This window comes from Python bivittatus, unplaced genomic scaffold (genome assembly GCF_059951505.1).
Source record: "Python bivittatus isolate LINGU-HERP-01145 unplaced genomic scaffold, Pbiv_v1 ctg000210_np1212, whole genome shotgun sequence".
Lineage (NCBI taxonomy): Eukaryota > Metazoa > Chordata > Lepidosauria > Squamata > Pythonidae > Python > Python bivittatus.
The window spans coordinates 8,359,130-8,376,312 of record NW_028277053.1 but is presented as its reverse complement, the minus strand read 5'-3'; the positions used below and the strand labels follow the sequence as shown (position 1 = coordinate 8,376,312).

General features: G+C 40.1%; 1 protein-coding gene across 4 annotated transcripts in view; it reads left to right on the top strand.

Annotated features, from left to right (window-relative positions):
• Window positions 1-15,749, top strand: part of ASPNAT (aspartate N-acetyltransferase) — a 56,679-nt gene extending 40,930 nt beyond the window's left edge. Inside the window, exon 3 of one of the 4 annotated variants that reach the window (XR_015795903.1) lies at window positions 4,765-4,901. Coding sequence is in view for 3 of the 4 variants with exons in the window: in XM_088139425.1 (XP_087995551.1) it covers window positions 4,765-5,132 (368 nt within the window). In the remaining variant the exon portion in view is untranslated. Of the gene's footprint in view, window positions 1-4,764 lie in introns of all 4 variants that reach the window. The other 3 variants (XM_088139425.1, XM_088139424.1, XM_007428315.4) reach the window with 3 other exon arrangements.
• The last annotated feature ends 1,434 nt before the right edge of the window (window positions 15,750-17,183 follow it).

Genomic DNA, 17,183 nt, shown 5'->3' with positions numbered 1-17,183 from the left:
TGCCCTCCTTCTCAAACTGAAAGCAGATTTCCTATTTTAATTTTTTTAATATATTGATACATTGTACACTGAATACATTGAATCATCAAATGCACAACACGAAAGGTTTTCAAAATGTCAAAATATCCACACGACATTTTGATTGAACCATCTGTCTAAACAGTCGATATATAGTTACAGGCCAGCATCTAGCTGGCCTTGATTATCTTGAATAGTGAAGCAGGACCTGGTTAATATTTGGATACCAGACCAGGGGTGTAAGCTAGACTGGAAATTTGAAAAAAACATCCCAAAGGAAAACAGTACCAAGAAAGCTCTATGGACATGTCCATGAAATCAACAACTTTATCTTGTGCAAAAATTAAATTCCCACCTCCTCCTAATCTTAGCAAATGAATCTGGAGATACCTTCTATTCTTTTTTTGGAAGTACCTTCTAATGAGTTCTGTTTGCAGTCTCTTTGATTTTAAATTGAAATTACTATTAAAAATCTTTTTTTTTTTTTTTTTGCAAAAAGCGCCTGAACCCGCTTCTTAACTTTCTGTAGAGAATTGTTGTTCAGGAGGGCAGCAGTCCTGATCATCCATACCTACACTTAGTTTACTCCCTTTCTGTGTGTTGGGTGTGACATTTCAACCTTGCAACCAATCCCCCACCCCCCAAAACTTTTTCTCAAAAGAAATTGAAAATATATAGTAGCAGTACTACTTTTGTTCCAATCCAGCTGTAAGTCTGAGTGTATTTATTTGTATCCCACTGTGTCTTGGGATGCAAATAAGGTTTTAGCTAGCTGAATTAAGTCCTTTTGTATTATGTGATGTCTTGTTGGATAGTAGAGGTTTATGGAACAGCTTATGCAAATTAAAGAATTGGATTTGATGGGGCAAAAATAAAAATCAGTTTTTCACAAATGACAGAACCTTTTCATAAAAGCTGCAAATTGTAAGTTGGTTAGGACTTGAAATTAACTCTCTCTGCTCCCAGACTTAGATAATATTCTCAGCACAATATTCCTAGCAGATAAGATAGAAGATGCCTTACTTTTATTTTAATTGTTGATCCTCACAGTCACCACTACCACTGTTTATGTATGGACATCCATTACCATTCAAATTTGCTACTCAAAAAGGCTCCTGTGACAGCTTTCTAAATCCCCATTTGCACTGGACTCCTGACATAAACAGAAGTTTACATTTTGAACTACATGAGGAGAGGGAGAAATGGACCCTTCCCATTATGCTGACTGAAATAGCAAGCAGTGATGCATACATGCAAAGAGATTCGCTTGGCAGGAGATGCCACGGTAACCGAAAATGTTTGGGCAGCTCTGCTTTCTGTATCCAGTACTTTTGCTTCCTCATGAGGAATGATCCCAGACTCCTATAAGGAAGATCTAACTGGACTGGATCTATTGGGGAGAATCATGGATATCCCCACATGTACTTTAAGAGTCCCACGCCACACCTTAGAGCATTCCTGAAGGAATTCCTCCTAAGAAGAACTTTAGCTGAGTACTTGTACACAGGAGAAGTCCTGTTTCATAGATGTACTTGCCACCGCTACCATTGAACCCTTAATCACTTATGCTCCTTGAGTCTTGGTGAACCCTTGGCCTCTCTTCCTAATTCAAACTATGATCACTTGGCATCAAAGCAGTCTAAATCTGCTCTAAAAGGGTCCAGTTGTAGTTCCAGAGAGTCTAAAGCTCTTGGACTCTGGTTCAAAATCTCACAAAGCCAACTCCTTCTGGGAAGTCAGGCTCATCATCTGGTGAGGATTCTCCAGTGATGCATAGCATCATCTCCCTCTAGAGGATCCCCCTTCAACTAATTAAGCCAAACTAGTTTATTGGGGTCAAAGGCTGACGCACAGATAACATCAACATTTTTCCAGGAGTCAGTCTCCACACCAACCCTTCCATTCAACTGAATGAGCTACTGACCATTTTTGATGGAGTTAGAAGGCAAGACTGCTACTTTTCCCCTGCTCTCTGGCAAAGATGGGTGGGGGGCAGTGCAAGATTTTGGATGGCAAATTAGGAACAAAGAGAGAACAATAAAATGCAAGGTGTATTTACAGAATCAGAGCAAAGGTGAGAGCAGTATGTTATTAACCCAGACAGAAATGGGGAGAGACCAGTATAGCAGAGATTCGTTTTACAAGTATCTCTAAGGATGGGAATAACAAGTTGATTTCTAACTGTGATCTGTTGTCTGTGGAAGACCAGGCTGATTATGTCAGTTCATGAAATACAAGTCTATTTGTTTCACCTGCCACATAAACTCTGTAATTATCCATAATACCTGGAATTCTTAGAGGACTGGCCTGCCAATGAACTAGAGAAGGAGTTACAACAGCTGGAAAGCCTATTGTGAAATGGGACTGTTTATATCCCTAGTTAGAGAAGAATGTGAGCTAGCTGGGGAGAAATGCTGGGATGGTGTGCAAACTCTGTAAAAGGTAGTTAATCTGGCCAACCTGCTGAATGTTTATAGAGCTGTGGAAACAGTATTTGAGTGGACTGAGATGTTCTAAGATGGGAACAGGGTCTTCCAAAAGCATACAATGAATTTGGTAGCCTATATTGATACTGTCTGTGTTCACATGACAGGTAAAAATCTTAGTTGAAAGCATATGGTGCTATTTCCCTTCCCATTACAAAGTATTCTTTAACCAAATGTTTTATGTCTGTGTGTGAGTGTGCGTTTTGCTGAAATTAAAATGGGAGAAGAGCAATAACTAGCCAATCTGACTCTGGTTTAATTTCTAGACAATTTGAAGGTATTACAAATTGCATTGGTCACTTCAGAAAATATCACCGAATCTCAAATCTAACTTTAATTGCTAGAAGTTCCTTATCCTTCACAACGCCATTCCATTCAGCACTATTACGGTTTATGAGTCATAAGCACAGGGACACTCTGCCATCCCTAGAAGCTGTACTGGAACCACCAAATTGCTGTACTGAATTTCTTTGTTCATCACAAAGACATTAATAAAGTACAAAGACTGAACTATGAAGAAAATATTTCACTAAATCACTAAAAAGCTTGCTGAACCATGTACTTCTTCTGAATGGTACCCTTGATCAAAGTTGATTTGAGATTGGAGGTGCCAGTTCTGCTGGGTTTGGGATAAAATGCTGAGGAAACCAATCAGATGTAGTTCTTTCACTCCACATTCTTCCTACCAGGATAGAAAATCTTCTCTTTGGCTCATCTTGCTAGATTACTGGAGGAGAGGTTTGGTGTCCCAGGAAAAGTCAAGAGAAATAAGGTCTAACAGATTTGCCAGATGGTGGTAGTAAATCAGAATGTAATCCAAGTAAATAACCATTTTACCTAAATGCTATTGTAAAATATGAAATATATAAATATATATATGCATGTGTGTGTATATATGTAGGTTTGTATGTACATGGAATACACTTATTGTATGCATCAGTCAGTCTTCTATTCTACATCACTCCAGGATCACACCACCAAAATTCAATAGCAAGCTGCCCATTTTCATAACTACATTTTTGTGGTTTTTAAAATTGGGGCTAAAGTATGCATGCTTAACCTATGCGAGGCAACACACTTATTTTGCATTTAAAATCTGATCCTAGACTTGGCAAAATGTAAGAAAGGATGATAAAATATCTTTGATCTTCCAGTGACATTGCCTTATGACAAATGTTCCTTCTGATCCTCGCAGGCCAAAAGATGCTAAGGATTTCCTGTCTTTTTTCTCAAGCTCTGGAAGTATCTGTTTGGCACTGTTAGGAGTAGTGCATAATACATATCCATTATCCAAATTATGAAATATTTCTTTGTTTGCTTTGTCTTCTCATCTATGTCTATTTTTGAATATGGCCCTTGGCATGCCACAAAAAAGGAATATGGCCACAAACCCCCAAAAGGGTAGTGCTCCTATTACATAACCCTCTAAATTGTCAAAGACCCAGTCTTTGTCGCCAAAATGGGACCAGCCACCCATGTGTAGACACGGTCTACAGAAAGTTGCAGTTGTTTAAAAGTCTTCAGAAAAAAAAGGACAGAAAAATGTCTCCAACAAACTCCATGAAGACTGAACCTGCACATAATTATGAAACACTGAGGTCAGGTTGGGAAGAGATGGAGAACTGAGGGGAGAACTAAAGGACTGGAATGGCTAGAGCAGAGGTTGAAGCTCTCAGCTGTAAACCACCCTATTGCATAGCAACTGATCTCTGGATGAAGTGAAGGCATTCATGTGCTGCTTCATGCAGACTTCATTGAGCAGATGGCCGTTATGGTCCTTTGGCCTGATCCAGCAAGGCTCTTTTTAACTGTAGGTCAGAAATAATGGAGAACCAACCCGTCTCCACTGGACAAGCTTCCACACTGCTTTGCAGGAGGAAAAGCTTCATGAGAGAAAAAAAAAATGCAGCAGACATAATAGCGGGCAAATTAAGAAAGACATTCATAAACTGCTCTTTCACAGATGGCAAGGCTCACAAAACATAATTCATTTTCATTAGTCAATGGTTCCAATATTTAGACAATATGTAATGAAACAAAATTATGTTTTGGGTGTAACACAAGAAAAGTTATAGGAATGCATTGGACAGAATAATTTTGAATTAATTATGGTCTCTAATGGTGCTTGTTTGCTTCCTCCCTCTGTGTTTATGATGTTAAACCAGCACTTTAAAATGATAAGACATTAAATTACCTTCAAGATGTATCTTTGGAGAAGGACTTCTTCTCTTCCAATTCATCCTGTGCTTTGTACCGACAGGTTCCTGTTTCTGGGTGGCAGTGTTAAACGGCAACGTGGTGGGCATCGTAGCAGCCAGAGGCAACGAGGAAGACAACACGGTGGAGCTGCGTCGCATGTCTGTGGACTCTAAATACCGTGGTAAAGGGATCGCTAAGGCTCTGGGCCGCAAGGTGCTGGAGTTTGCCATGGTCAATAACTATTCCTCTGTTGTGCTGGGAACCACCGCGGTGAAAGTGGCAGCCCACAAGTTGTATGAGTCGTTAGGATTCAAGCATGTTGGGGTGGTTGAACACTATTCTCTGCCTGGAATGACACATTCTATTCTAGAGCAAATATTTTTCCAGCTTCGCTACCACCGCTACTGCCTGCAGCTGCGGGAAGAATGAGAAAGCGTCACCTTCATTGTGTTCCTCCCCAGAACCTTCCTTGCCAATGTTTTGTGGGGGTTTATGTCATGGTTGATTTGCCATTTCTTCATTTCATTTTCTTCATTGGCTTTGTACAATTCCTTGTACAAGCAAAGGGCCCTTCTTTTCTGAAATGCTTGTAGGGTGATGGCGCTAACGCTGGAGGTACAGTGGACTGCCCTTGGCCTTGCGTGGATCAAGGTCGGGATGGACACTATCGCTCTCCCAGTCTTACCCAGGTTGCCTACATAAGCACAGAAATATTAATGCATAACAACGCTGCTTGTCTGATGTGTGTTTAATAATAATAATAATAATAATAATATCCTCCCCCCTCAAGTATTAAAAAAGCGATACTTCATGATACAGCTAAGTGCAAACATTTTATGTGAATGCATTTCTCAGTATTTTATGAAGTAGTATGCATTCATGTTTTCATGATATAATAACGGTTAATAATGCTGAAAGAAAATGTGAAAAACCTGCTTGCTATAATGCATGAAGAGGAAGTATTTGCATGCATTCAAACACACTACCAAGTAGGCTCTAATAATGCACTTTTGGATGTACCTCCTTGTGCCCAAATTCTCAAGAATATTGGAGCATCTCACACCTAGGACTCGTTCCTTTATCCTCATTTTCTTCTTAAGCCAGCAAATATGAACCCTGAGCCCAATGTAACATATGTAAATTACTGAAATATCAAATATGCGAATGTAGATAGACTTTGAGGTCCTCTGCCAGATATCTCCATACACAGTGTAATTTTTCCTTTATTGAGTAGTTTTGCTTTAGTTTTATTTTTGCTTTCATGATTCTAACTCTCGCTTTTGTGGACCGGTTTCACAGAGGCAAAATGGAGACTTCTGTTTCTATGGCAACACACCTGTACGCTAATATGTGCACCAAATCTAAACGCTTCAGAAAAGCAATATGCAAAAGACAGATAACTGGAGTTGCCAGTTCGGCTGAAGGTGGCTAGAAAAGCAAAGATACTATTTTAATCAGTTGCTACTTGCTAGTGGGATAAATATAGAAGAGCTGCCATGCGAAGTCACTGCTGCTTTAACAATGTCACATTTGTGAATTGTACAGCTCCGTGCAAAAAGCAATGCAATGCAACAGAGATATGGCATGTTGTCTGGAATCCAGCACTAAAACACCTAAGGTTGCAGCTTCTTCTGCCTTGAAAATACCAATGTTCTCATTTATTTCAAGAAAGCAACTTTGCATTCATGATATCTGAATAGAAATCAGGCAGCCTTTTGTTTTCAAATGCAATATGTCAGAAATGCTCAGAACATTTCTGGTTGCACTTAGTTGAGGGGGGAGCTGAAGGATTTGGCTTTTTAAAAAACGCTCTCATTTAACATTTCCTCATGTTGAAAACGTTACGATAGAAATTAGGCAACCCGTTGGGAGGGCTAAGGTTTCAGAGATGAAGAAAGCTGGGGAAGAACGAGAGCAGAAACACCGCCATCGAGCCAATCCTTTTGTATGGCACCTGGGTGGTCATAACTTTTGACGCTGGAGGACAAAAGCTGCATTTCTATTCAGTGATATGGAGACCCTCTGTACTTTGCTTCGGTATCAAAATGGGGAATGGGTGGAAAAATGGCAAAGGCCACACTGAGGACACAAAGGCTGCCCGGGACTGTCCTCATCTCAGGCCCGTGTGAGGAGTTCCCCATTGGTGTGCTTCCTGAGGACCAGCGGTTTCTTCATCCTCATCCAGGGAGAGCACTGATAAAGGGAGTGGGATTTCCAAGATGCTCCAGTTCCAAGCACAGAGCAACTTGGACCATGACGACTTTCAGGCTAATAATAAGGTTATGACCAAATAAAGTGAGAAGAATGGGTCACAAGAGTAAAACATGGTTTTCTGCTTCAACAGTGAATGCCTTCCTGCCTCAGACAGTGCCATGATCTAAAAATGGCAAGATCAAACTGTGCCCCAGCAATAAAACACTGGATCAGTACTATAGACTGATTTGATTAACAGAATGTACTTATTGGAACTGAGTGTGTGTCGATGTAGAATGTATTTTTTTTAAAGAGAAATTCTATGCTGTACATTTCTCTTGAAGCTCAAATGTGTACTGTGGGAAAAATGTAGGATAGAGGTGTAAAGTGTACAGAAATTGGTACAATATTTTATAGCTGTTTTTGGTGATTACATTAAACTGCGTAGCCCAGACGAATATTATAAAGTGTTAGGAAAAAAGGGAAAGGAAAGAACTGCTTGTGCCTTTTAATTTTTCCTTTGTGTTCTTGTGTTATCCTTGCACTAAATGATTTCTGGAGAATTAATAGTACTATATAGCCTAATTAATTGGAGATGAAAGGATAAGAATGGTACATGACCTCTGTGGAATATGATTAATTTTTATTGAGGCACTTTAAGAATGTGGCTGGTTTGATGCTTGTACCTTTGTAGATTTCCTATTCCTATGAATAGCTGCGTGACAAAACACCAGATATGGAAGTTCTCCTATAGAAGACCTTGACTGAATTGTCACTGTATGATAACGTTTTTAAGACTGCATATGGGAGCAAGCTTTTGAAAATACACGGGTTTCGAAGTGTTGCTTATCCTGCTTCTGCTGAATTCATTCATACAATTAGTTCCATGCCAAAGGAGGCAAGTTGGCATCTCTCTCTTGCCCATCTGGTTGTATCCTCCTTCCACCTTCTTTAAGCTGTAATAGCAAAGGGGCTGGCAGAAACATCCTTCATCTCTCTTTCTGGGCTTCTCCTGTAAGGTCTGAAACTCAACTTGCTTTTGGACGTATTATATACCCACCAGGGAAGAAGCATAAATTCTGCAATGAAGAAGTTATGGGAGAAGGAGCTCTGATTAGTGTATGTTAAAGACAAGAGGAGATTTTGAAAGCAGGAAGGGAGACAGCATGTAGTGTTTCTACACGAATGGTAATAGCCTGAAAGTAGAGGTTGGTGAATGGGATTGCCTAACATTCAAAGAGTGGCCATACTCTTAATCTAGGAATAACGGGAAACACATCTTTCAGCATAAATCTAGAAGGAACGATATCCTATAAGGTGGTTTTACTTTGGATGTGAAAGAAGATATAGGATGCAGGAAGCTAGGTTTTTCATCAAATCATTATCAACAGAAGGAGCAGGCCCCAAACTGTGATGCGGGTGGGGGTGGGGGGAGGCTCTGTAGCATTTTGCATTTTAGAGCAATTGAGGGAATATGCTAAGTGCAACCAATTGGAATTCTCCAGTGAATTACCCAGCGTGATCTGCTTTCATCTTCAGCCTGATAAAGAACATGTAGTTATATATGGTTTCGAAAATGATGTAGCAGTTATCCCTGTACAGATCTATACTGACCCACCAAAACCTTTTCCCATTTCCCAAGGAGAGATAGCACAACCAATAGCAGCTTAATTCTAGACTTGTGGTGTGACTATATGCATCCTACCTCACAAACAAATCAATCACGCTATGTTCATGGACCTATTCCCAACTCACTGCGCATTGATTTACGACCTTTATAGAGTTTCTGGCATAAGAAATGCCACATCTTCAAGTGGCGATATTTTTCATGTATTATAGATGTACATACCATTCATATGACTGACTTTATAACAGGCACATTTCTCCCGCAAAGGCTGCATATATTCTTTGGGACAGTGTTTCTTAAACTTGGCAACTTTAAGATGGGTGGACTTCAACTCCCAGAATTCTGCAGCCAGCATGCTGGCTGTGGAATTCTGGGAGTTGAAGTCCACACATCTTAAAGTTGCCAAGGTTGAGAAACACTGCTTTGGGGTATAGACTGCTGATGCTGTATGACCTGGGCTTGTCTTTCAGAAGGAGTTTTATGAGTCCTCCTTGGAATAAATTCCTAGGCTGATGGGAAAGCAGATGCAGAACTCTCCATGTGATCCTGTGCCTGACCGAATAGGACTGAGTCTGAGTGTTCTCTTGGAACCAAATATCTGGCGCTTTCCCCACATTTCTGCATTACAAGCTTTTGTGGCATCATTTTTCCAGCTACTACTTGGAAATACACCCCCCCCCCCCCCCCGTCAATGAGATGTACCTATTACAACATGACAGAGCAATGTTGCTATTTATGCTGATGATTTTAATGTGGCCGGTGCATGACCACCAGTTTTGATAGGCTGTAAAACCAAAACAAAATTGTCTGTCTTAAATTTGGTATCCTTTTATGAGTAAGGAAGATTTAAAAAAAACATTTTATGACTTTGGGCAACTAGGCAAGGAGTTCTGGCAATAGAGCCTGTATCACAGGGGTGGCTGTGAGGTGGGCGGGGGAGTGTCAACCAAGTCAAGATGGTGACCACAATCATGCAACCAAAGCCCCACTACATGTGTCACAACAAATGTGGAGAAGGGGCTGGGCGTTGATCTCATGGTTGAGGCCACCCATCTTGACTTACTTGACCCCATTCTTGTGGACACCCCTACCTTATGATGTCTACAAATACTATTTAAGTAATTATTCTCTTAACTGACTTCTTCCTGGAATTTACTGCATGACAAGAATTTAACTTACAGAGCCAAGGCTAATATGCAACCTCCATTGAGTTTCTATATCAGCTGCATAATTCCAAAAGCATCCTTCTGGTCGATACATTTTGTTCACCTTGTATTCAGGTAAATAAGACTGAGCCCTTGTATTCTTAGGGCATTTTGTGTGTATCTTCTTTATGGCCTTCATAAGATGCACTAACTTACCAGGACTGCAAATACTTTGAAAAAAGGTACTTCATAATATGTGAGGGTCCCTATGAAGCACCTTTCTTCAAATCAGCCACATCTTTTTCAAGGCTTGCACAACAGCTTTGGATGCTGTTCCCAGCTGTCTCCACACATGTGTGCATTTGAACCTGCTTTGTTTCACTTCTGAAGTTGCTGCATAAGTCTGGAAATGTGCTTGCATGTTGCAAAGCACCTCTTTTGAAGCATTGGCACTGACAGTTGGCTTATACAGAGCGGTCACTGAAGTCCAAAGACTAACACTGTGGACTGCTTTCATCTACAGAAATGACTGCTAACCTTTCTTCTGAAAAGGTGCTGTGAAAATGGACTAACAATTCATGGTAGGTGGACAGTTCAGGAGCTCTTGAATACTTCTGTCCATTGTAAGCAGCTATTGTTTTTGTTTAAATGAGTGGATTACTTGCTCTCAGGAGGGAAAATGGGGCACTTCACTTGAATCTGAGTTAGTGAAAAGACTTTAATAAAAGTCTTTCATCTCCTTCTTATCTGCTGCCATGGGCAATTAAAATGTTTTCCAAATACTTTAGACAGCTTTTCAGAATGTATTTAGCTTGATGTATTTTGCCCTCTTCAGTTTCTAAATCTAGAACTAGCAGTAGTCTTCTCCTATGATCATTAGACAAACACTAACATTTCTACCCTTCAAATCCAAGAACCTTTGCTGTTACAGTATATGACATATCTGAGCTTCTTCCAAATTTGATCTCTCAGGCTTTTGCTAAAACTGTCATCAAAGTTTAACTTTGCTTCCTTGGTATAAGACTTCACTGATCTTTCCTGAGGGCAGATAACTTGTGTTTCTTTCAAGCTGATGGCTTAGCTGAAATTCAGCACCTTTCACTAAACAATGCTGTTGCAGTTGCCTAATTTACCACATGACGTTCTTCTACAGCTAAGTTGCTTGTATATTTAATTTCTTATCAGCCCAGCTTAAAAAAATGTACATTAGATTAAAGTCATCTGAGCATCTTTAGAATAAATTGAGCATTGGAATTTGAATTCCAAAAAATTATTGTAAATTCAAGCATACTCCGCATCTTAATAGACACCAATATAAGCAAATGTTCATTAGTGAACCCTTCTAATGACTGAACTGGGGTCTTCACTCTGCTTTTACAATGCCAGTTATCATTGGACGACATACTAATCTCTAGCTATGGAAAGATTATCATATATATGTGTATGTATGTGTGTGCACATACATGATAATCCTACATAATCATATATGTAATAATCTCTATATCTCTAAGATGTTATATATAGAAAATATATTTGTATGTTGTTTGTATATGTCCAAAAACCATAAGGTTGTCTGGGCATAGATTATTTCACTGCTTTATAGTAACATCTCATGTGTTGTGCATCAACCCTTGTTGCTATTTCTTTCATCAAAGCACTTTATTTATAAGGTTAGTACATTTCATAAGAAACTTTCTGTCACCCCACAGCTGCTTCTCACTGAGGCTTAATGATAAATACATCAGATCTCTAAACTGAGTTTCCTTCTGCCTTAGATAAGGAGTTTCACTGATTAAAGTTTTTCCTTCAAAAACCTCCTATCAGTCCACTGCTTTAATTCCAACAGAGGCAGAAAGGGTCGCACCCCCATAAAGGACGTTCTAGAGCAGTGTTTCTTAGATACTTACTTACTTTTCACTAACTTTTCACTTTTAAGCTGCCTGGATTTCAACTCCCAGAATTCCCCAGCCAGCCATGCAAATCTAAGCACTAGAACAGTGTTTCTCAAACTTGGCAACTTTAAGATGTGTGGACTTCAACTCAGTGCTGGCTGTGGAATTCTGGGAGTTGAAGTCCACACATCTTAAAGTTGCCAAGTTTGAGAAACACTGTTCTAGTGCTTAAATTTTAGAAGAGCTCTGCCTCTTCCTCACATGCACACCCTTCTGGACGCAGTTCTCCTTTTCCTTCTGGTCCACCATGGTAGTAGCACACTTAGAATCTCAGTATATTTCATCTGTATGATCTAACCCAATTGTGTTAATTTTGTTTTCCTTTTCAGTTTTGGTCTTTATTTTTTGGTTGTCACCTTTTGGCTATTCTCTACCTTCAGGAACAGAGACATAACATTACTTTAAAGGCCCTTTTCTTGAAAATATTGGTAGTCTGGAAGCCACCTTCCACTTTCTGATGAACACTCATTCTGTCTAATCTGTTTAGATGACAGACATGTAGACATTTGCTCATACTGCCAGACCTTTACTGAATCATCCTCTGTGCAACTCTTTAAGAATCACCCCATTAATGTGATTCTACAGCTTGAGGACTGAGCGACTGTTATCTAAGGATGCTCAGCTACACTCAAGCAATCGAGAAAAGCGAGACAAGGCAGATGGATGGCTGCTTCCAAACACCACCTGGATCAGTCAGGCAATCCTGGTAACAAGGTTCTGGATCCAAAAGGATGCCTTCGACCTGCCTGAATGCAACTTAATGCCCCCAGTCTGACTTGATAAATGTTCACATCCTGGCAACACTGAAGATCAAAAACACAGTCAAGGACAACAGAACCCTATTTCTCATATTCTCCTATTTATGGAGCCAACTCCTCCAGAGCTTGACCTTCTATTAACTCTGCTACTATTCCTTCACATCCAAAGACTCTCAGACAGTCGAGACCCATTGCAACTGGGCAAGATCAAGGAAACAAGAACTTCACAGATTTCAGCAAGGTAGTCTGGGGTAAATGCAGTATCTTGAAAACTGTAATAGGAATTTCCCAGCCTCAGTTATACTGAGTTAATTAAGGCGGAGTCTCTTCGAAACACTTCTTCCCAGAGTTCTCTTCACTGGGCTAAGTAGCCGTTTTTGAGATAAGCTGTCAACTGACTCACTATCTTGTGATTGTTTAGGTCTATGATCTTTTCCATTCCTTTCCCAGCCTCCCCCCAGTCACTCAGAGACTAGCCAATGTAGGGAATTTATATCAAGGCTTGAAATTTGAGATGTTTTGACCCACATTCCAGCAGTTTTCTGTGTTGAGGTGCATCTCCTTTACTCAAGAGGCTGTCCGTGGTCATTTTCCTCTGCCAGGTCCTTCCCAAGGTCAACACACACAGAATCCTTGCAACTGATTCCACCATTTCTCTTTTCATAATTCTGCTGGTTATGCAGTCTCCAGTACTTTTCTCTCAAGCCTTACAGATCTTCCTCTTCGAATTATCTGGCCTATCACCTGTTCTCATCAAAATATTGCTATGACATATTTCAACAGGATAGGTTATTGTACACAGGCCATGGAAACCTGATACATGTTCCTCATGAATCTTCAGCTGTTGACATTCTCATTGCCCACCCTTGCCTTTGGTGGTTGTGATATTCTGCAGAAGCCTAGACAGTTTCTGATTTGATAAGGCTATCCTTAACTTTACAATGACCATGTCTTCCCTGCTGCAAAGTCCACCTGCCTTGGTTTACTTACAATTCTTACCCATAGTGATTTTTAATATAGCACTTCCTTGCTGCACAGTTTCCATGGTATTCCCATTGAATTCACCCATGCCTTCTGAAAGGATTTCAGACTAATCTGAAGGATGAGCAGGACCAGGCTAGTGTGCTTTGGCTCCAATCTCCTTTCTTCCCCTCCCTGAGCAACTCCCCGCTCAGCATATCCCATTAGCCCATCTGCCCCCAAACCTCCCAGTCCTTTCCCTCCCTTCTGTATCTTCTCAGTTGCCATCTCAGTCAGTGTCCTTGGCTTTTCCCACTGTTATTGCCTCCCCTCTAGAAATGTTTGTCCCCAGAATACCTACATTTCAGTTTGAACCCAAAACAGAACAGCTCTATTTCATTTTGTATCTAGACCAAGCATGTATGTTTCTTTTTGGAAATGACCAAACCAAAGCTAACTGTTCATGCACAAAATGTTTTGCACGTCTATACTGATGATATATTAATTGTACCATGAATGTTACAGGAACTTGGTCTCCAAGAAAAAGTTGACCTTGACACTTTTGCCATTCAGAATTCTAGAGGAGCTTTTCTATTTCTTGAATCATAAGGATGTTCCTTCTCATTTTTAGCATCAAACTGGTATCCCGTTTGCTTTTTCTCAACTTTTTGTTAAATGCATTGTGAAAGGTTTCCTTAATCTGTGCCTACCACATCAACTCTGATACTGTTGTCATCCCTTATTTTGACAATGTGTGTACAAAAGTTTTCATCCTAAGACTACTACTTCACTCCAGTGGGTCAAGTGGAAGACTCTTCCTTGCTGCAATTATTTTGTTATTCAGGGGAAATGAATGTTGTGTTTGACAGCATGCTCACTTCCATAACAATAACTTAGTATTTGACCTTATGTCTTGTTTCTTCCAAAGAATGCCTCTACACTTTTTTTCTAGGGTCTGCCAACTCCACTAGAGATATTGCTTTATGGTCTTGATGTAGGTAGTAGCGTCTTTTTTTCCAAAAGCTGACCCTTTTTTGAGAATGATCAACAAATGCTTTGGTGCTACAGGTTCCAAGGAAGAGATATCAAGTCTCCTCTCAAGATTTGTCAAAATAAAAATGTTGATAAAAGAGACATTCTACCAGTGGCATTCTTTTGTGGTCAATAATGTTATTACATCCTACAATCAGGTCACTATATTCCCCATTCATCAGAAACTCTGGGCTTAATCTTCAATCAACTCAGGATGCTTTCTTTAGAAGTGCTTTCACAACTCATATGATGCACCATCAGGTTCAAAGACCACAGTGAAAAATAATTGATTATATACCTGAAACTGGTTCCTCAAGTGATTATCTGTAAATTCACATAAACTTTTCCCCCTCCATGCTTCCAGAGCCTCACTGACCTATCAGTGTTAGTTAAATCAGAGGAAAGACTGATGCGAGCGCTGGCTGCCATGTAGAAAAGTCCTGCTCTTGCAAAACTCTCAGCCCTGAAACTTTCTGAATGGGATTCTTCAGAGGGGCAGAACCCTGACAGTGCAGGATCTGATGCTCTGCAAATTTCAACCCATACTGTTAAAGAGTATCTGTGTGTGTGTGTGTGTGTGTGTGTGTGTGTGTTTACAGGACATGCATGCACACTCATTTGTGGTTTTCCCAGGTTAATCTATGGGAAGCCTGTTTTTTTTCTCTGAACTCTGGCTACAAGTTTAATCAGACAGCCATAATTCAGACTAGAAACCTATCTCAGTCTCCATCTTTGCACATCGATCCAGCACAATCTCTTTTGCTGTTCTTCTAAACCTCCAACATATTTTCTTTACTGAAGCTCAGTTTGCCATCCTCAGCCTCCATGGTTTTATGTTAAGACAGGGATTACTTTATATTTACGAGTACAGTGGGTGCACTGGCAAGATTTGTGGCATCAATTTTGCTTTTGCAAAGGTCCACCAACCTGAGTATATCTATATTGTGTCTTTGTTCACATGACTATTAAATCACAGTTGAACCATCCCATTTTAGCCTTGTTTGTTGTGTGAACCCAGCCCATTTAGTTAGCTGATGGTTCAGGGTGTTCCTGTGAATCCAGAAAACTGGGTTGAGTTAACCATGGGTAAGCGTGTTAAGGAAACACAGCGTATGTCTTTGGATTATTATGATGGAAATGAAATGCGGGTATCAAATTTTATAAGTAAATAAAATAAACCAAGAATGCTGAATCCTTGCATTTGTTTTGAATGCCAAAAATGGAAAGATGCTCACAGTCTTCCATGCAAACTTCCCTCTTCATTCTGCAAACCTCCTTCATTAGAGCAGAATAATATAAGGTAGCTAAGAATTTGTTGCTATTGTTAAGACATTTGAGAGTTAGAAATCTGTAGCATTCTACTGCAAATCACCAAGAGATCTACAGGTGTGGTCAGAGCTATCCTCTCTCCACCCTAAACTTTACACAAAGGCTTTATACAAATTAACTTGTCCAACTAATTTAATTGTAAACAAACTACTGTCAGAAGAAACCTTGAGCAGATGTCCAGAGTCTCTGAGCCTCTGGAGGGTAGGTGAAGGAACTGGGAGTTGAAGTTGCAGTTTTGCTGATCCTTCTAGTTGAGGGTCACATTGCAAGAAAAGAGAACAGAATGCTGGAAATGAGCAACTGGCTATATGGAAGGTGCACCTGAGAAGGCTTTGGGTTCCTTAACCATGGGTTGTGTTATCTTCATGAAGGACATCTGGCAAGGGACAGGCTACATCTCATGAAGAGTGGATAGGACATTTTTGGCAAGCATCTTGCCAATTTTGTCAGAAAGATGATAAACTGGGGGGAGGTAGCAAAAGACCAGAACAGAACAGAACATACCACCATGTTGGACTGGAACCAACAATGCAGGAAAGAAATGAAGAAGCACAAGAACAGGGAGAGAGAAGAGTTGTAGCTTAAAGTTTAGCAAAAAACTAAAACAATAAAGCTGGTTGGGGCACCACTCACAGCCTCAGGTGTCCATACATCAATGCATAAAGTATGGGAAACAGGAAATCCCAACACTTGAGGACAAATATGACATCATAGGCATTACTAAAACTTGATGGAATGACACAAAAGTTTGGAGCATAGCTTTGGAAGACTACCGTGTATTCAAAAGGAACAGACTCAACAGAAGACGAAGGAATATAGCATTGCACATTAAGAAAACTTGTCTGCACAGAAATTCATGAATCAGAGCATGGAAATCCTGTTGAAGTGTTTGATTAATGTTAGCCCTTTGTGGTAGTCCAAACAAGAAGCACAACTATGAGTACTAACTCTATCTTTATTGTAAGGTTACATTAACAGAATCTGGCAAGAGTGAAAGTATTTTTCCCCTCTTTTCCTTTTACTCTCTAGAAAACTAGGGAGGGTCCCTTCTGAAATGCTTCCCATACCCCTTTTCCTTCTGCAGGCTGAGATATGGCTAGTCTACAGCTCTTCCTCCTGTCTCCCAAGGTCATTTCCACATACCATTATAGTTAAGAATGAAAGGAGAGAGAAACTAATGTGATATCACTATGAGAGTTTATTATATACCCTCTGCACAGGCAGAAGATAGGAATGAGGCTTTTAATATAAAATGATCAAACTTTGAAAAAGTCAGGTGATAGTGTCCATGAGATTTCTATTACCAGGCTTGAGTCCCTGAAGAAGAAAAATGTTTGGGAAGGTAAACCCTGTGAACCAAGAGACCAAAGACATAATCACAAATAGTTCCTGCTAGAAGGAAAAATAGGAGACATCTAAAGAGATCAGTGTGGATACACAGAGAGATTTCTAAAGTACTGAAATAGAAGAGAAGACAGTCACCA